The sequence below is a fragment of the Myotis davidii genome, unplaced genomic scaffold, assembly GCF_000327345.1.
Source record: "Myotis davidii unplaced genomic scaffold, ASM32734v1 scaffold13, whole genome shotgun sequence".
Classification (NCBI taxonomy): Eukaryota; Metazoa; Chordata; class Mammalia; order Chiroptera; family Vespertilionidae; genus Myotis; species Myotis davidii.
Window position 1 is genome coordinate 895856 of NW_006286243.1, and position 20553 is coordinate 916408.

General features: G+C 49.7%; 2 protein-coding genes across 2 annotated transcripts in view; both read left to right on the top strand.

The window, feature by feature from the left end:
• SCNN1A (sodium channel epithelial 1 alpha subunit) overlaps positions 1–12693 on the top strand; it is a 22226-nt gene extending 9533 nt beyond the window's left edge. Inside the window, exons 4-14 of the mRNA XM_006757639.2 lie at positions 711–767; positions 862–1060; positions 5954–6057; positions 6436–6599; positions 7050–7148; positions 7388–7505; positions 10190–10268; positions 10399–10456; positions 10605–10660; positions 10820–10895; positions 11241–12693. Of these exons, the coding sequence (XP_006757702.1) occupies positions 711–767; positions 862–1060; positions 5954–6057; positions 6436–6599; positions 7050–7148; positions 7388–7505; positions 10190–10268; positions 10399–10456; positions 10605–10660; positions 10820–10895; positions 11241–11621 (1391 nt within the window). The 3' untranslated portion in view covers positions 11622–12693. The remainder of the gene's footprint in view (positions 1–710; positions 768–861; positions 1061–5953; positions 6058–6435; positions 6600–7049; positions 7149–7387; positions 7506–10189; positions 10269–10398; positions 10457–10604; positions 10661–10819; positions 10896–11240) is intronic.
• Positions 12694–16783: 4090 nt separating this feature from the next.
• The window catches only part of TNFRSF1A (tumor necrosis factor receptor superfamily member 1A), a 15740-nt gene continuing 11970 nt past the window's right edge, over positions 16784–20553 (top strand). The window contains exon 1 of the mRNA XM_006757604.2: positions 16784–17127. Within this exon, the coding sequence (XP_006757667.1) occupies positions 17089–17127 (39 nt within the window). The 5' untranslated portion in view covers positions 16784–17088. The remainder of the gene's footprint in view (positions 17128–20553) is intronic.

Genomic DNA, 20553 nt, shown 5'->3' on the forward strand with positions numbered 1-20553 from the left:
CCGACGGGCGCAGCCCACGCCTTTCCGGTTCCGCTCACTCTCCGGACCCCGCGCCCTTTCCCCACCCGCCTCTGTTGGCTAATGATGAGCCAGCTTCGTCAGCTGGCTGTCAAAATTAATACATTTTGAAAAATAAAACGAAATAACATCTCTCTGAGCGTCAGCTTGTGGGGGTCTCTCCTCTCCGTGGGCTTCTGTGGGAACGTTTAGGTGGCCGGAAGTCAAATCTGCTGTGAAAAATGCCCCTTTCTGAAATGCAGGTCCCCCTGGTGGGACTTATTTGGGAACCTCCAGTGTGATAGGGAACCGGGGTTTTGCAGGTCTCAGGCAGAGAATCAGGAGACTGTGAAAACGCAGACTTAAAATGTGTTTCAATGAAAAATTTTAAAAAATAGAGAAAGGCCATACCACCCTGAATGTGCCCAATCTCTTCTCTAAAAAAGAAAAAAAAAAGAAGAAGAAAGAAAGAGAAGAAGAGGAAGTGGGAGAGCAGCAGGGGGAAGAAGAAAGAGAAGCCTCCTTTAATCATAGCTAGCTAGTCCTAGCTTTATTGCTGGGACAAACCTGTTGGTCCCTCAGTCTTCCCATCAGTGAAATGGGGAGAAGAATCCTTGCTCCACTCTCTGGCAGAGACTGTATACATGACAGCTTCTGGTCTCCTCGGCCTCCCACTCCCTTAATCCCATGTCCTCTGGTCCACTCTCCTACAGGCTTCTGCTCCCCTCTGCCTTCTGTTCTGGTCTACTCCTGGTTCCCCACTCCTGTCGGTCGGTCCTTAGGACCCCCGACCCTTCAGTCCTTGATCTTGGCCCTGCCCTGCTGCCTGACCCCTGCTGCTGGCCCTCTGACGCGCTGGTCTCTGTTTCCAGTGTAACCAGAACAAATCCGACTGCTTCTACCAGACATACTCATCAGGGGTGGATGCGGTGAGGGAGTGGTACCGCTTCCACTACATCAACATTCTGTCGAGATTGCCAGACTCCTTCACATCCCTGGAGGAGGACAAGCTGGGCAACTTCATCTTCAGCTGTCGCTTCAACCAGGTCTCCTGCAGCCAGGCGTGAGTCTGTCTTGTCTGCCTCTGTGCTCCACTCCCCACCCCTGGTGTCTCCCTCCCAGAGCCAGCCTGAGGCCCAGCAGGAGTGGCACCCAGGAAATGCTTGTTGACTAAATAAATTCCTGTACAGAGGAGGGGATGCATTGACCTCAGGTCCACACCTCTGTCCCCTGGATCATTCTGTAGGACTTCTGCTGCTCCCTGCAGGGCTGGGTCTGAGTGAAGTAGCCTCAGATGGCTGCCCTGGTAGCCTCAGATGGCTGCCCTGGGAAGGTTGGGGTGGAGGTCCAGCTTTGAGAAACCAAGAGCTGGAGGCATGGTTCCCTGTCTATCTAAGGCCTCTTTCTCACTAGCATCAAACTCAAAAGTGCCCAGAAGGTCGTCTGCTTCCATCCTCCACTTTCTCAGATGAGATGGGCAGGCAAGTGATGGATATAGCATGGACTAAGTGAGGGGTTAAACCTGAGTTCCTGCTTTGGCTCTGTTACTTCCTGACCAGGTGAACCTGGGCATTTCAAATCACTCTTCAGAACTTGTTTGTTTGTTTGTAAAATGGGCTGAAAATGAGATTTATTCAATGTTCATACAACGAATAGTTTTGACTGTCTAGGCCAGAGGTCAGCAAACTCATTAGTCAACAGAGCCAAATATCAATAGTACAATGATTAAAATTTCTTTTGAGAGCCAAATTTTTTAAACTTAAACTATATAGATAGGTACATTGTTATTAACTTAATTAGGGTACTCCTAAGGCTTAGGAGAGCCACACTCAAGGGTCCAAAGGGCCGCATGTGGCTCGCGAGCCGCAGTTTGCCAACCACGGGTAGGCTATGTGCCAGTCACTGGTCTAAGGCATTTGGGATGCATCAGAGAAGAAAATATATAGAATCCTTGCCCTTTTGGCACATTTACTCCAGTGATGAAGATGGTGATAATATACATCTCCAAGTGCATGAGATGTCAAATTCTAGGGCACTTAGTAAACTACAATGAATGTTGGGTCTCATTACTCTGTACTCAAGCAGAAGTGACTTGCCCTAGGCCACCAGGCCAGCCCTAGTTTAAGGATTCTTTCCCCCAGGGATTCTTTCTGTTAAGATTCCTGTCATAATGACCTTGTAAAGAGGTCATGGCACCTGCTAGCTCTCTGAGGGCTGGGAGAGGCTAGGAGTAAGGGAAGTTTCCTTCTGTAGTCTCTGGCTCCTCCTACCCCCACCTTTCCCTCCCTGATTCGGATCCTTAATTTTCAGGTGCCATATTCTTGCCTCTGCCTGGCTGAGGAAGGGTGTTGAGGCAGCCTCTCCACTCTACAGGGAGCCCTTCCCTCCCATGTCGCTGCCGAATGGCAGCAGGGCCAGGTGTCACCTGCTTCTGCCTCCACCCCTCACCTGGCACATACACTCTGCCCAGCACACGATTTTGTTCCTGCCTCTATCTAGCCTTGTGTTTGTTTGAGGACAGGAGCTGCCAGGAAGTGGGACAGTAGCAGCACCTGAGCCTGGGTCAGCTCACAACTGCCACCCATTCTCTCTAGCTGTCTGTCACCTTCCCACTGATCCTTTCAGTCTGCCTGCCCTATGCTCCTACCTCCCTATCAATGGAAAGACCAAGGTTCATTTCAGTGTTGATGCTTAGGTCACTTCCTTAGCTCAGAGCCTCATTATTTCTCACCTAGGTTATTGTTACCACCATCACCACCCCCTCCCAATTTGCCTTTCTATATCCCCTCTTCATTCTGTAATGACAGGAAGCTTTATACATCACTGTTCTTACTTCAATTCACTGTACTTAACTGTGCCAGTTAGTCCTGTTTAATATCCTTCAACATCTCTCATGGCCTTCAGAATCAAGTTGAAGCTCTTCATCATGTCGTTCTCACCCAACTCTTCTCCCCAATGTCAGGCACCCTTTCCCCTTCTCTCAACATTTTTTCTTTAATATATTTTTTTTATTGATTTCAGAGAGGAAGGGAGAGGGAGAGAGATAGAAACATCAATGATGAGAGAGAATCATCGATCGACTGCCTTCTGTATGCCCCCTACTGAGGATTGAGCCCGCAACCCAGGCATCTGCCCTTGACCCTAATCGAACCTGGGACCCTTCAGTCCTCAGGCCGATGCTCTATCCACTGAGCCAAACCAGACAGGGCTCAACATTTTTTTCTTTAAAAACAAATTTATTGAGATATAATTCACATACCATTAAAACCATCCCTTTTAACATATACCATTTAGTGTTGTTGTTGTGTGGTTTTTTTGTTGTTGTTTTTTTGGTATATTCAAAGACTTTTGCAATCATTATCACTAATTTTAGAACATCTTCACCCCAAAAAGAAAGCTTGTACTGATTAGCAGTCATTCCCTATTCCCTCCTCTCCTCTAAGCCCTGGAAACCACTATTCTACTTTCTGTGTCTATAGCTTTTCCTACTGTAGATATGTCATATAAATGTATCATACATGTGTTCTTTTGCATCTGGCTTCTTTCACTTAACATAATGTCTTCAAGGTTCATCCATGTTTGCAGCATGTATCAGTACTTCATTCCTTTCAGTGGCTGAATAATATTCCATTGTATGGATATACCACATTTTGTTTATTCCTTAGCTGATGGACTTTTTGTGTCCCCGCCCCCATCCCCCCACTTTTTGGCTATTATAAATAATGCTGCTATGAACATTCCTGTATAAGTTTTTGTATGGATATGTTTTAATTTCTTTTAGGTATATACCTAGGAGTGGGATTGCTGGGTCATATGGTAATTCTATGTTTAACATTTTGAGGAACTGCCAGACTGTTTTCCAAGTGGCGGTGCCATTTACATTCCCACCAGCAATGTATGAGAGTTCTAAATTCTTCACATCCTCCATTTGTTATTGTCTGTCTTTTTTACTTTAGCCATCTTTTTTTTAAAAAAAATTGATTTTAGAGAGAGAGAGGAAGGGAAAGGGGAGAGAGAGAGAGAGCGGGAGAGAGAGAGAGAGAGAGAGAGAGAGAGAAAGATTTGTTGTTCCACTTATTATGAAGGCACTTGCTGGTTCTTGTATGTGCCCTGACTGGGGATCAAGTAACACTCTAACCAACTGGGCTCCCTGGCCAGGGCTGATGTTAGCCATCTTAATAAATCCCTATAATGTTAATAGTAAACTTATGTAGCTCTTCCTAAGTGCTAAGCACTGTTCTGAGAGTCATTTAATCCTCATAACATCCCTGTGAGGTAAGAGTATCCATTTTACAGATAAGGAAATTACAACACACAGAAATAAAGTGATTTCATTGGTCCCACAGCTAATACTTGTTAGAGCTATGATTCAAATACGAGTCATTTGGTTCTGGAGTCTGTGCTCTTCATGTTATACTGCTTTTCATATATTCTTACAATGTACTTAGTGTGTATCCCTTTGTATCTGTTTTTGCACAAAGTGTACGTAATGTAAGTGGTGTGTTGTGTATCTCATTTCACCTCTTACTTTTTTTACTAAGCTCTCAATTTTAAGATCCATCCATGTTGCTGCACCTGCTCTGTTACCTGCTGCATAGTGTGCATCCACACATGGCACCTGTCCCCTCTACCACTGAGCAGGGCTCACAGGCCCCTCAGCCCTGGCCCCTGCTCTCTTTTATAGTTTCCTCTTCCATCACTCCCTGAATCCAGCCTTTGCTCTGCAAATGTTGACTTTCTAGTGCTTCCCAGAATGTGCACCAATATTTCACACCTCTGTGCCTTCATTCTTCAAGGCCAATGGGATATTCCAGATCACCTTGTTCCAATCTCCTTATTTTACAACTAGAGGCACGATGCACGAAATTTGTGCAAGAGTAGGCCTTCCTTCCCCTGGCACTTGGGACCCAGGCTTCCCTCAAAGCCCCAGCTTCGTATGGCTAGTCATCCAGAAGGACGTCTGGTCTAATTAGCATATTAGCTTTTATTATTATAGACTAGAGGCCCAGTGCATGAAATTCTTGCATGGGAGTGGGGGTGTCCTTCAGCCCGGCCTGCACCCTCTCACAATCTGGGACCCCTTGGGCGATGTCCGACTGCTGGTTTAGGCCCAATCTCGCAGTCAGACATCCCCCTCGCAATCTGGGAACTGCTGGCTCCTAACTGCTGGCCTGCCTGCCTGCCTGATTGTCCCTAACCACTGTGCCTGCCTGCCTGATCATCCCTAACCCCTATGCCTGCCTGAGCCCCTAACCTTCTCTGCCTTAGCCCGTGCCACTGCAGCTTCATCTGGAAGGACATCCGGAATGATGTCCGGAAGGTCATTAGGCTGTCTGGTATAATTAGCATATTATACTTTTATTATTATAGACGAGAAGAATAAGCTTAGAAAAAATGACCTTCTCAGAGCCATGCAATCAGAACCCTACTCATTTCTGCCTTGGGATCTGATCTTCCTCTTCTCAGCTCCATGCTCATCCATGGCCTTACTCTCTGCAGTTCCCTTCCTTTTCATTCATTTATTAACTATTTACTAATTGTCTCCTATATGCCAACAACTATTCAATTAACCCAGAGATGATAGAGATGAATGGGATCTGGCTCCTGTCTTTAAGGAGATCAGAATCCAAATGGTGAACTATGCTTTAGACATGTGAGAAGCTAGAGACACTGCAAGAGTCTCCACAATGCAACACAGTGACACAAGAGAGGCCACAAGGCCAGGCAAGTCAAGTGGCCTGCTGGGAGAAACCCGGGCTAGCAGGTAAATGACCTGGGTTTGACTCCCAAGTTTGTCATCACTGTTTGTGCCCCATCTTCCTCTTTTGTGCTGTGGAGATGCTGCCCTCGCAGGATGTTGGCACATAGTAGATGACCAGGAAACAAAAGGTTCTGAAAGTCCCTCCCTCCCTGGTCCCTTTTCTCTGTGACCGTTCTCTCTCTCCCTCCTGAATAGGAATTACTCTCACTTCCACCACCCGATATATGGAAACTGCTACACTTTCAATGGCGAGAACAACTCAAACCTCTGGATGTCTTCTATGCCTGGGGTCAACAATGGTGAGCAACACCCCATACTCTCAATCCCTGACCCCTGCCTCAGCCCTTCCTACTGCCCTGCCCACCCACATTTACCCACCTTGAGCTCCATCCTAGAGATACCGTGAGCCTCTGGGCATCGCCGTAATGTGCCCATCTCAGTCCAAGAAGGAGTCCTCGCTGTTCTTTCTCCACTATGGGTACCATGTTGTCCATTCCAGGTGTGATAGGAACCCTGTCCCAGTCCTTCCAGCCCGCCCCCAGAATCCATCCATTTGTAGGTCTTTCTGCTTTGCTCTCCTTGGAGCATTAGGAACTGGGCAGAGTGGGAGGGTGTTTTCCATCTCCTAATGCTTTTCCAAGACCTTCCCCCAACTCTGCTCCCTCTACACACCCCAGGTCTGTCCCTGACACTGCGCACAGAGCAGAATGACTTCATCCCGCTGCTGTCCACAGTGACTGGGGCCAGGGTAACGGTGCACGGGCAGGATGAGCCTGCCTTTATGGATGATGGTGGCTTTAACTTGCGGCCTGGTGTGGAGACCTCCATCAGCATGAGGAAGGCAAGCATGCTGCCTGGGAAGCCTGGGAGGAGAGCCCTAGATTGGCGAGGGGCATGGGAAGTTGACTTGACAACCAGAGGCTGAGGAGGGGGGATCATGCAGGCTAGGACCTTGAGTATGTGGAGGTCTACAGGAGCAGAAACCAGGGGCAAGGGGCTGGAAGAGTGGACACCAGGAAGAAGGGACCAGAGGAGTGGGCCTTGGATGAGAGTGCTTAGAAGGGATTCAGAACATGCGAAGGATGCTGTCGGCCTGGTGTCCTTGAAAGTGGCACTGAGGTGGATGTTGGGGCCACTGGGACCATGTTTTGAAATGGGGAGGCAGACAGGAGAGGCTGGCAGGGTAGGAGATGCAACCTGAGACTGAGGGAAGACAGAGGATTCAGGAGGAGGCCTGGGCCACTTGCTCTGCTCTGCGACCTCTGACATCTTGGTGTGTGTATATTCACAGGAAACCCTGGACAGACTTGGGGGCAATTATGGAGACTGTACCTATAATGGCAGTGACGTCCCTGTCAAGAACCTTTACCATTCCAAGTACACACAGCAGGTGAGGCCAGTCTGTTTCTATGGCAACCATCTCCCAGGCCTGCACTGTTGGTCAGTCAAAATTGAAGGGTGTGTGTGTGAGTGAGTGTGTGTGTGTGTGTGTGTGTGTGTGTAAACAGGGGAAAGAGGGATGGATGTGCAGCACAGAGAATTATTTGTCCTTCCCTTCTCTGTCTCTTCTGGGCTGTTTGTGGGTGAGCGCAGGCCTGACCTCCTCCCCCCTCACTCTTTTCTCTGTAGGTGTGTATTCACTCTTGCTTCCAGGAGAGCATGGTCAAGGAGTGTGGCTGTGCCTACATCTTCTACCCACGGCCCGAGCATGTGGAGTACTGTGACTACAAGAAGCATGATTCCTGGGGTGAGAGTCCAGGAGGGAGCCCCTGGGCTGCCCGTCGACCAGGCCTTTCCTGAGAGCCCTCTCCTCTTAGCACCCTCATCTGTGGGGCTGCTTCTGCCTCTCACTGGCCCTGATGAATTCTCCCTGTCTCTTGTTTTCCAGTCCTTAGACTGGCCTCTCTCAGTTTTCTACACACTATCTCTGTCCCTCCCTCACAGTTTCTCCCCTTCTCTTTTGGCTTCTGTGTGTTTATAAAGGAACTAGAGGCCCAGTGCACAAAATTAGTGCAAGGGGTTTGGCCCTCGCAGCAGCCCCAGCTGCCTCACGGGCCCACCCCCCTCCCACTGTCCGGTCTAATTAGCATATTAGCTCTTTATTATGTAGGATGGCTCTATTTAAAATAACTTGCAGCGTAAGGTAGGATGAGTGTGTGAAAAATCTCCCCGTTCCCTCTGGGGCCTGCTGAGGTTTCTGTGCACACTCTGTCTATAGCTTCCTCGTCTCACTCAAGGCTCCGAGCCAGGCACTGGGATAACTCACTGGGTGCAGGGAGGGAATACCAGAAGTTAAATGTGTCACTATCATTTTCTTACACATCCCATTTTATGTATGTTTTATAGTGTACATAATGCATCAATTCAATAATAGCAGGTATGTGCTTTATAAACCAAATACATATACTGGAGTTGCTTATTTAAGAAGTTTTTACCTCCAGGAGGGCACAATCAGAGAAGGTTGGAGAGCCCTGGAGTCTCCTCCTTATCCTGGTCTGGGAGTAGACAGATCCCCTTTTCTGTTCACTACAGCTGGGCTACTCAGCAGGGAAGCTGTGTATTAGGAAGCTGGGGGAGAGAAAATCCTAAACAGGAAACCGTGGAAACAGAGGGTTGGCTTTCCTGGTGCACATGCTCTTCTCTGTCGCAGCTGACTGATCCTCCGGGGTCTCCTTCTCCCTGGTTCCCCTGGGACCAACTCTCCCCCTGCAGGTGGGTGGCTGGCCATTGCTGGAGGACACACACCTTCACACCTCTCAGGACGAGGCAGGGGCCCCACAGACCCCGGAGTTCCGTGTCTGCCTGCCTTGGCTCTGTCTGTGTTGATCTTGCGGTCTCCTTCCTTTCCTGGGGCTGCTCCACCCAGCTCCCTCCCCTGCTGGACTTTGTCATTGTGGCCTCCCTTCCCGTGTCTCTGACCTTAGAAAATCATAGTGCATCCGAGCTGGAGTGTTTCCTCCTGGCCTCACCTTCTCCTCTCTCAGATAAGCAAGATGAGACCCTGAGGGGAGGCATGGCTCCCTGCCCACTGCTCCCCTCGCCCCCAAACAGTGATTTCTAAGTGTTTGTGAGTTTGAAGAAGATCTGTGGGAGAAAAATAACAGTACTGATTGCTGAGAAGCTGGGAGGAGGAGGGAAAGGCACTAGGTTAAAACTTCAGTCTGTTGCGTTTCCTAAGGACTGCTCACTCCCCAGAGAAAAGGGCCCCGCTGTTTCCCAGTCTTCCTAATTAAAGCTCCCCAGTCCTGGTAGGCTGAGAAATTTGGGCCAGAAATGAAGGAGGACTTCCAGAGTGGGTGACTAAGAGTAGCAGGAAGGACAATAGAACCTTACTTAGACTTTGGCAAATGGGGGAGAAAGGGAATCTCTAAACCCACTGTTCTTTCTTTCTTTTTTTTTTTTTTTTGGTAACAGCTTTTTGAGACAATTCAACCCATTTAAAGTGCACAATTCAATTTTAAGGTAGTTTTAGGTTTTAGTATAGTCATAGAGTTGTGCAACAATGGACATAGCCATTTTTATCACACCAGAAAGAAACTTTGTACCCATTAGCACTCTTCAAGTTCCCCATTCCCTGCACCCACAGTGCCATTCTCCCTCTCCCCACCCCCTCACCCTTGGCAAGCACTAGTTTGCTTTCTGTCTCTAGATTTGCCTGTTCCATACCTTTCATATATGTAGAATCATATAACCTATGGTCCTTTGTGACTGGGATATTTTCAAGATTCATCCATCTTGTAGCATGTGCGAGAACTTCATTCCTATTTATGGCCAAATAATGTTCCATTGTAGGGACAGACCACATTTGTTTATTCATTCATCAGTTGATGGACATTTGGGTTTTTTATACTTTTTATACTATAGTGACTATGAACATCTGTGTACAAGTTTTTGTGTGAACAGATGTTTTGAAGTCTCTCGGGTATATACCTAGGAGTGGAATTTCTGAGTCAGATCATAGCTGTATGTTTAAAATTCTGAGGAACTGCCAGACGGTTTTCCAAAGTGGCCGCACCATTTGACACACTCAACAACAATGTAGGAGGTTCCAGTGTCTCTATAGTAACACTTGCTGTTGTCCTTTTTTAAATTGAATTTATTGGGGTGATGTTGGTCTTTTGTTCAATTATAGCCATTCTAGTGGGTATGAAGTGATATCTCATTGTGCTTTAATCTCATTACTTTACACAGTTGTTCCCATTCTTTCTGACTTTCTAATTTTTGTTTAAATCCTACACATCTTTACATAGATGTAGTGCACCACCCCCCACCCCCCAAAAAATTAGCTTAATTTCTTAAACTGTTATGGGTGCAGCCACTCAGGAGACATCACTGTAATCGGATACTCTTGGGAAGGGGGTGCCCTGGGATCTTGAGAGGCCTCTTGGGTGTGGGGCAGAGAAGGTTGAGGTGTCCGCTCTGCACCCACAGGCTACTGCTACTATAAGCTCCAGGGTGCCTTCTCCTCAGATCGCCTGGGCTGTTTCACCAAGTGCCTGAAGCCATGCAGGTGAGTGTCCCCTTTGCCTGGACACAGGTTGGGCAGCGGGCTGCTAGGCTGGGTGGAATACAGGTACTCAGCTAAGCCTTTGAGTGGGAGAGCCCCACCCCCATTACTGAGTGCCTCTCTCCATCCCCAGTGTGACCAGTTACAAGCTCTCTGCAGGTTACTCGCGATGGCCTTCAGTGACATCCCAGGTAAAGTGGGGAAGGGGAAGGACAGGGACGTGTGTATGACCCTGTGGTCTTCTCTGGGTATATGTATATGGGTGTGTTTGACCCCACCCCCAAATCTGTGAGCCTGGAGAATATGGGTGGCCCCCTTGACATTCCAATTCTCTCCCAGGACTGGGTCTTCCGGATGTTATCCCTACAGAATAATTACACCATCAAAAACAAGAGGTCAGTCCTACCCTGGTTCCAGCCCCAAGAAAGAAATCCTTGGGAGGAAAATCAAATCTGGAAAGAAGGATTGATATAGGTGATTAGAGGAGGGTGTCTGTGAGGTTCTGAGAAGTTAATCCTGTGCCATTTCTTCCCACCCTCTCCCCTTCTCCAAAGAAACGGAGTTGCCAAACTCAATGTCTTCTTCAAGGAGCTGAACTACAAAACCAATTCTGAGTCTCCCTCCGTCACGGTACGTCCTGCCTCACTGAGCTTGTGATTTTCTGGAGGATCAGGGAAAACAAGGGGTTGCCTTTGTTGGGCCAGAGTGTCTGGGCCTTGAAGGTAGGGGACCAAAGAGAGGGGTGGGGGGGAGAGAGTTGGAAGAAGGGGAACTTGGCTGGGGGATGAAGCCTCTTGGGGTAGTGGGAGGGAAGGGTGTGCCAGGTGGGTATGACTTGGACAGAAGGGGTCCAGGGGGCCACCGAGAGGCTGAGAGGGGTGGCTGAGGACCTCAGGTAAGGAGGGATGGGACTCCTCTGCCGGAGCCCACCCCGGGCCCTCTGTCCAGTGGTCAGTGTGCCTTTCGCCCTCACAGATGGTCACCCTCCTGTCCAACCTGGGCAGCCAGTGGAGCCTGTGGTTCGGCTCCTCGGTGCTGTCTGTGGTGGAGATGGCGGAGCTCATCTTTGACCTCATGGTCATTACATTTCTCATGCTGCTCCGGAGGTTCAGAAGCCGATACTGGTCTCCAGGCCGAGGGGGCAGAGGTGCCCAGGAAGTGGCCTCCACTCCAGCTTCCTCCCTCCCTTCCAGCGTTTGCCCCAAGCTCCCCTCCCTGGCATCATCCCTGCCAAGCCCTGATACTTCCCCAACCTTGACGGCCCCTCCACCAGCCTATGCCACCCTGGGCCCCTGCCCAGCTCCATCCAGCTTGGCAGGGGCCAGCTCCTCTGTTTTCACTCTGGAGGAGCCCTGAGAGGAAACCTGAGAGGAAAGGAGGGTGTCAGCCCCTGAGGCAAGCAGCTTCCCTTGGTGGGTGGGGACAAACCTTGGCAGGATTAAAGAATGTTTTGGGCTTGTTCTCAGCTGCCCCAACTGCTTTTAGTGTGGAGGAGGAAAGCAGGGTGAATAAGGAGCTACAGAAATTGCTTGGAAAACAGGGGCCACGGAAGCTGCCCAGAATTGCCCTTGGCTTCTGCCCAGTACCCCCTGGTCCTGCCTCTAGAACCCTCTGGCTTCCTCATCCAAGTGGAGAAAAATCTCCTTTTCCCTCGGATCAGCCAAGTCAGACTTGGAGCTTTGACAAGGAACTTTGCTAGGAAACAAATGAAGACCAGAACAAAACACACAAGGGCAAACAAAGGCATGCCCAGGTCTCCTACCCAAGGATGACTGAAGCCAGCTCTGACTGGCCTGGCCACACTGCTTTCCAGCGACACAGACGTTTGCTCCTCTTCTTGAAGTTGGGTGGGGAACTTTACCCAAAAGCCCCCTGAGTTATTTCTTGGGCAAGTCCCCTTCCATGACTCCCCAGAGTAGGGGCTGGAGCAGACCAGTGCAGTGAAGGTTTGGCGTTTCCAGTTGGACCCAGGACTCTTCCAGCCTCATCTATACCCCTACCAACACCCCGCGCCCCCGCCCACCCCCCACAGCCCATCCTAGCACTCTGCCTGTATCCTTCACACCTCTGCAAGTCATCTCAAACTATTTCCTAAACCTGGAAGCTTTCCCCACCATTGGCTGGAGAACTCCTATGCATCCCTTAGAACCCTACACAGACACAACTACTTCTATGAAGGCTTCTGCCCCATCTTGTCTTCCCCAGAATTGATCACTCCCCTCTTCCCTGGACTCCCATAGTGCACCATAACATTGGTTGGAATGCTGATTTTGCGTTTTACTTTCCTGTTCATTTGTGTCTGCCTCCCCAACTAGATTGTGAGCTCCTTGTGATCAGGGACTGTTGTTCATTTATGTAACTTCAGGGTCTACCCCAGTGTCCGACTTGGAGCAAGTAGGCAGGCACTCAATAAATATTTGTTGCATAAAAAAATGTCTGGAGAGTTGAATGGGGTGCCTATAGGGGGTAGGGAGTGGATCTGTGTCCCTGTGTCTCTACTCAAGCTCCTAGGAGGTCCTGGGGTGGGGGTGAGGGAGACAGACTCTGACCCTCAGCTTCACTATGGAAATGGCCATTCTTTGGGGGCCTCAGGAGAGACAAACTGTCCTGCTAGTTCCTCCATGAACATTGATATGCATCTGTTATGTGCCCATCACCATGTTAGGGTGGGAGGGCAAAGATGTGGGCACTCCCCTCAGACCTACTAGGCAGTGCTTGGGATAACTCCCCCACATCCCCCAGTCGCGTACTCCCTCACCCGTCCATTGTCTAAACGTCCTTTTCCTCCCAACTTTAGCTACCATCATCAGCAACCTTTCATTCCATTCGTGGAGCACCCACCACTCACCACCCAGCTGCAACATAACGTCCTCATCTGCTCCCTCCCCATCAGCTGCACAGTTGTGGTGGAGGAGGATGAGACTCAGGCCACATTCTTCTGGACCCTCAAAGCCTGTGTATTCTCATTCTTGCATCATCCTAGAGTGAGAGCAGTGGGAATCCTCCCAGGTTATTTCTTAAAACTATGTTTTTTATTGATTTCAGACAGAGGAAGGGAGAGGGAGAGAGAGATAGAAACATCAGTGATGAGAGAGAATCATTGATCAACTGCCTCCTGCACACCCCCAACTGGGGATTGAGCCCACAACCTGGGCATGTGCCCTGACTGGGAATCAAACTGGGACCTCCTGGTTCATGGGTCAATGCTCAACCACTGAACCACACCAGCCAGGCCCTCCCAGGTTTCAATAGAGGAGAGACTGAGGGATGTCTGAGTGGAGCCCGGGTTTTCGATCCCCTGGTTCCTCCCCTCACTGCAGCATGACACTTGGAACCTAGAAGTTACACTTCCTTGTCACTTTTCGGACATTTCCCTTACTGCCCTGATCTTACTCCCCTCAATTACAGTCTCCCTGTCCTGAGGAGCAAAGAGGAAAAGAGGAATCTTGGGAAAAGAGGAAGAGATGGTGAAGGGAATGGAGAGATGGATAAGGTTGTGACCAGGAACTGATGCGGTGCTTTCCGACTTCCCTTTCCTAGACTCAAACTGATGAGAGGGAAATGGTGGTGTTACAACAGTCTCTTCCGTCAGAGCCCTCAGGCTCAGTCCGCCCTGTGTACTCTCTGCCACAGCCCAGGCTTGCCCCACCTATCCCCAGCGGCCTGTCCTCTGGCTGGGGTGGGCAGTCCTGTTGGACAGCTGACCTGTTACAGATAATGGCAATCAGCTCCTCCCCACCTGGAGTTGTCTTGGCCTGTGGAGTTTCCACTCTGTGGGGTTTCCTTCTCTCCATCCCGTATCTATATGCTCCCCCTGGACCTCAGGGTTAGGAGTTAGAATTTGAGTGTTAGGGAGGATCCAGTTAAGTTGCCTTCCTTTCCTTAGCAGGCGACATAACTTGCTCAAGTTCATGATTCTTACAGAACCAGCCTGGAACCTGAGTCTCTTTCTATGACCCAGAGAGTCAGGATGGCAAGGCTGCGGCTGCAACCCACATCATCCTCATCTGGAGTCCAGTGCCCTTTGGATCACTCTGTACTGCTGTGGAGTGTGTGCGTGCGTGCGTGCGTGCGTGCGTGCGTGTGTGTGTGTGTGTGTGAGAGAGAGAGAGAGGGAGAGAGAGAGAGAGAGAGAGACAGAGAGAGGTTGTGGGGTCGGGGGGACTCTGCCATTTGAAGCTCTCTTTTCTATCCTTTGCTCCATAGACCCTAACAACCAATTCTGTCATCCCCTAATTTGCTCCTCTTCGATTTCTCCATCTATCCCATTCTCTCTCTCACCATTATTCCTTCTTTCCCTGGAAGAAATTTCTCCATGAAACTAGTTAGCTTTTCATATTCCTAGGTCTATCTAACTCTCACCATCTTTTTAAAAACAATTTTATTGAGCCCTGGCTCGTTTGCTCGGTGGTTAGAGCATCAGCCCTCAGACCAAAGGGTTGTGGGTTAAATTCTGGGTCAAGGGCACATACCTGGGTTGCAGGTTGACCCCCAGCCCTGGTTGGGGTGGGCGCAGGAGGCAACTAATCAATGTGTCTCTCTCACATTGATGTTTCTCTCTCTCCCTCCCCCGCTTCCACGCCGTCTAGAGTGAGGATTAAAAAAATAATAAATAATAAAATAAAAACTATTTAATACCACATTTCTCAAAACTTTAAACTTATTGAGTGAATTAGCATTTATCCTGAACAATGATAGAGATTCTCTTTTTCTACCAGGCTATGTGTAATGGCTTGAAAGTTGGCACAGACTATTAAAATTCCTTGTAACATTAAAACTAGGACATTGAGGTCATTATTAATTATTAACACAAACGGTTAATATTGCTACCTCTTTCTTATTGAATCCTTGGTATCCCGCAAACACTTGCTAAACACTTCGTATGCATTTACTTATCAGTGCCTATGACGTGAGGGTACTGGGGTGTTCCCCGTTTTGTAGGTGAGGAACCTGTGGCCCTCCTTGCTTCTTCACAGTGGAAACTGGGCGTTCTGACTCTTGCACTTGATTCCAATGACTCTGCTTTGAGAGCCCTGCTTCCGGTCCACTGTACCATCCTTGGAGGCTCCCTGTGTGTTGGTAGAGGTGAGTTCCTCTGAGTCCAGCTTCAACTCTCCAGTTCTTCAGAGGCTGGGGGGTGGGGTGGAGTGAAGTCAGCCCAAGGTGGGGACATCCAAGCTCCATTCTCACCTATGGATGCTCTGTCCTTAGGATCAGAGAGGGGAGGCCAGGAAAAGCCAGGCAGGGTGGACTCTGGGGTAGGGACCTGAGCTTCTGGATCAAGGGGAGAAGGAACCAGGAGCTCTGATCCCAAGTCACAAAGCCCTCACTCCTCTGTCTTCCTGCATTTCTAGCAAACTCAGCCACCAGAGGACCACGGGCCTGGGCTGGGTAGAGGGAAGGTCATTTTGTTCAGAAGACATTTTGAGTGAACATTGTACCCTTGTGTGATTCATTTTGGAGATGTCCTGCACGAATTGGGGTGACATAAAATACCCAGAGTCAAGGAGTGGGATCTGAACCAGAGAGACAGACAGAAAAGTGGTCATGTGTCTAAGGTAGCAAAATGGGCCCCTGGGTTTCAGGGTCCTCAGGGAACATGCTCTGTGTGTCTCTGGCTCTCAGTTTTCTCATCTATAAAACAAGAAGGTGCAGTAGATGATCTCGAAGGTCGCTTTGGACTGAAATACAGAATGATATTTGGGAAAAGGGCTCTGGGAACGTACTAGTAATATCGGATTGAGATATCTGGAATTCCCAAAGCGTTTTCACAGATATGATCTCATTAATCCTCGTGACACCGCTATCCTGTGTTGGAGGGATAGGCATTGTTCCTCTCACTCCATAACGAGGGAGCCAAGACCCAGTGGAGGTGCTGTGTGAGGTCCCACCAATGTTTGGTGGCAGAGCCAGGCTTAGCAGCTGTGAGACCCAGCCTAGCACAGGTTGGGTGAGAATCAGATTGGGGGGAGGGTGTGAAGGCCACAAGCCAGGGCAGAAAACTGGGGTTAGGATTTACTCGGAGGTTTAGATTGGGGAGGTACATTCCCAAGAAAGTGGGAGATGAGGGTGTCAGTGGAGAACTCTGGGAGAACGGGAAGAGTTACTGAGGAACACGGAGTCCTTGTCATGTATCAGACACGTATCTGCCCTGTTTCAATCAATCCTTACAGCAACCACTTCAAATGGGCTCTCACTATTTGGCACGTTGGAAAGTAGGCTCAGAAAGTTTAGATTGTTTGTCCAAGATCACCCAGCTAAAAAGCAGAGGATTCTGACCTGTACCCCAGGGAATTTGAACCCAAAGCCCTGGGTCTGTCTATTGCTATTCAATTGGGAGAAGCCAGGGAATGGGGGTGAGGAGGGAAGGGGTTTACTGCGCGTGGATGTTTGGTTGGGAGGGTCAGGTTGGTGCATCCAGGACTGTGGAGCCTCTCACTGTGCTACAAAGAGTTAAAAAACCTTTGCCCCCCTCGTCCCGCCTCTACCCGCCTCCTCCAGCCTCCTCCCCCAAGTCCTTCCTGTCTTGCTGTTGCAACACCCATCGGCCTCTCTCCCTTTCCCTCCCACCTCTTTCTCGTAGTCCGGGCTCAGGCTCGGGTTCTGGCCTTCGGGGTTTGAGGCCCCTGGGACTGGATCCTGATCTTCATCCCAAGCTCAACCCTTCACTCCCCCACCTAAGGCCAGGGCTCCTCTTGGGACCTCCTGACCGGCTCATCCCGGGACTCCGGGACTCAGTCGATGCCACGTCGCCTGCCGCCACCACCGTTGCCTCCGCTGCCTGGGCCCTGATGGGGGAGTAAGAGGCTACAGCTGGCCGGACATGGGCCTCGCCACCGTGCCTGGCCCACTGCTGCCACTGGTGAGACCAGGGACCAGGGCGGAGTGGGCTAGTGGGCGCGGGGTGCCGCTGGCAGGCTGGAAGGAGCCCTCGCCGCTGCAGCTGCCGCGGGGAGAGGGCTCATGGCCTGACCTCAGCCAGAAGCCCAGGTTTCCCTGAATCCAGGGGAAAGTTTGAAAGGTGGGGAATGAAAGGGAGCTCTGGCCCCTGACAGCCAAAGAAGTTCTCTGGGGTTAAGGGGTGTCTGAAAAAGTGTGGGCAGGTGATGGCCAAGGGTGGGGCACATTTGGTAAGGAAAGGAAAGGAGTCGGGGAAGAAGTCAGTCTCTCAGATTCCAGATGAATCAGAACTCTGGCCGGGCCCTCTGGTCAGCTGGCCGGCCCAGGAGTGAGTTGGGGTGTGGAGGTGCGGCTGCCAGCGGGAGAGCAAACCCTGCTAGAGGCAGGAGTTGGGCGATAGTGAAGTGGGGAAACAGAGTCTGGGAGAGGGGGTAGGTGGGTGTGGTAAGTTTGGGGTGGCATATGGTGGGAGCTACGTGGGAATGGAGTGGGAACTGGCATGGGCCCCCTGTGGAAAGCATGTCCAGTGCTCCCCCCAGGCTGAGGCCTCTCACTGGGGACGTTCTTGTTTGTTTGTTTGTTTTGAGACGCCACACTTACAGTGGTAAATCTGGTACCAGTGGGGTCATTCTTCAACCTCTGCCTCCGCCTCAGTTTCCAGGCTGGTGGCCTCCGCTGGACTGCCCCTCTTTAGGTAGCTAGCACCAGCTCCACCTGGACACTGTCCCTCTGCCTGCCTGCCGGCCCCTCCCCACAGCCCTAGACAACAATCCCTTGGTTTCTTCTAGAGTCAGTTTGAGGAAGTTGGAAGAAAGTTGTTTTCGTCACTGGAAAATGTCCCTTTCTCTTGCCTTGGTCTTATGTCAGGTATCCCTTATCACTCTCCGTGTCTGGAGTCACCTTGTGCAGATGCCCCAAGTTCCACCCCGCCCCCCCACACACACACCTGGACACCTGGCTAGGTGCATTTCTCACCTGTGATGCCCAGTTTTTTTCTGAGTCCCTGCCCCCTGCCCACTCATGGGGCCTTCCTCTCCTCCCTCAGGGTGTTAACTTTCTCTTCCAGAAATCTCCTCAGACTTCTCAGAGTCTCCTTTTGGAAACCCTTTCTCTTGAGTTCCCTCCATTTCCCTCTCTTTTCCATATTTCTAGACCTTAGTGTCCCACACAACCTCTCTCTACCCTAATCTTCAGGTTCTCCCACCTCCTGTCTCCCAGCCCCATCTCTTCCCTTCTCTCACGGCTGGCCTCCCAGGTCACCCCATCCAGCGGCTCTGCTATCTTCTCTTCTCTTTTTGGCAGTAGATTCAGTTCTGGCTCCCTCACATGCTAGTTGCCTAAACTTGAGCAGGTTATATAACCCCTCCATGCCATCGTTTCCTTATCTCTAACATGAACGTAATAGTCACTACCTCATGATGTTGTTTAGAAGATTAAATAGATTGATATAGATTAAATATTCAATTTATTAAGTGTCTGCTCTGTGCTAGAGACATTGTTTCAGGTGTTGGGACTACAGAATACACAAAATCACTGCCCTCATAGAGTCTACATTCTAGAAGAGGGATAGGATATAGCAAATAGAAAGTGCTCAGTAAATGCTAGCTTTTACGTCGTTAGTGTTAGGAGTCCATAGTAAAGTACAGTAGTCATTACTTGATAGCTACTGCATTTGGAAAACAGGGGACACAAATAAAGGAAAGTGTCTGGGGCCTGGGGCTGATCTGATCCAGCCCAGGTGAGAGTCTGACACCAGCTCAGCCTGGAGTTGGAGGGGAAATGGGAGGTATGCAAGGTCTGGATAAGGCTGTCCATGAACTTCCCAGCTGCTCACCATTCAGTGGGCAATTCAGAGCACACAGTGTGTGTGTGTGTGTGTGTGTGTGTGTGTGTGTGTGTGTGTGTGTTGGGGAGGGAGTGGGAAAGAATACAGGAGAGAGCGTGACAAGCAAACAGGACGTTGCTACTCTCAAAGAGCTTACAGTCTAGGAGCCAAGACAGCTTTCAGCAAAAATATGATTTTGGAACAGTGTGGAGGGAAATCTTCACGAAAGCATCGTGACGTGGTGCCCTGGGACACCAATGGAGTGTTGTCCAGCTGCCTTTTCTTGGGTAGCAGACCTCAACTCTGGTGTCTGTGCTCCTGGAGCACACCTTGCACAGACCGCAGAGCCTACAAGTGGCTGTCTGCAACCGTGGAGAACTCATGAGAGCATGAGCCGTGTTGTTTCATCTCTGCCTCCCTGGTGCGTAGATTTTGAAAAAATATATGTTTTTATTGATTATTTTTTTATAGAGAGAGGAAAGGAGAGGGAGAGAGAGAGAGACACTGATCAGTTGCATTTCCCACCTGTGATGCCGTTTCTTCTGAGTCCCTGCCCACCTATGGCTCCTTCCTCTCCTTCCTCAGGGTATTAACTTTCTCTTCCAGAAATCTCCTCAGACTTCCTCTGACCAGGGATGGAGCCCACACCCTGGGTATGTGCCCTGACCAGGAATTAAACTGGGGACTTTTTGGTGCCTGGGACAGGTCGATGCTCAACCATCTGAGCCACACTGGCCAGGGCCCTGGGGCATAGATTGATTGCTCCTTAACTATTTGTTGACTGAATAAAGGAACAAAAGATTGGTTAGATGGGGTGAGGTAGGGAAAACCTTGTAGAAAAGTGGATTTGCCCTGGCTGGGTGGCTGAGTTGGTTGGAATGTCATCCCGTAGACCAAAAGGTTTCAGGTTTTATTCTCGGTCAGGGCACATACCTAAGGTTGCAATTCCATCCCGGTCAGGACATGGGGTACAGTCGGGGTGTGGGGTGCATATGGGAGGCAACGGATCCATGTTTCTCTCTCATTCTTCCTCTCTCTCTAAAAATCAATGAACATATATTCTGGGGTGAGGAGAAAAAAGAGAAAGGAAAGTGGATTTAGAGCTGAGATTCGAAGTCACTGACCGGCAGGGTGGCTAGAAAGAAGGGAGACTGGTTGAGGAAAATTCGAGGAAAGGAGAGAGGGGTTTTTGTGTTGGGTGGTGGTGGCAGGAAGCTGAACGCCTTGGCTGGAGTGGAAGACCATGCTGAGGAACAATAAATGAGAAGAGCCTTGGCTGATATGGCTCAGTTGGTTGAGTGTTGTCCCATGCAGCGAGAGGTCACCGGTTCAGTTCCCAGCCAGGGCACATGCCTGGGTTGCAGGCTCAATCCCCCAATCAATGTTTTTCTCAATGATGTTTCTCTCCCTCTCTTTTTGCCTTCCTTCCTCTCTAAAATCAATAATAAAATAAAATAAAAACATTAAAAATTTTTAAAAAGAAAGAAATGAGCCCTAGTGGGTTTGGCTCAGTGATAGAGCATTGGCCTGCAGAGCGAAGGGTCCCGGGTTTGATTCTGGTCA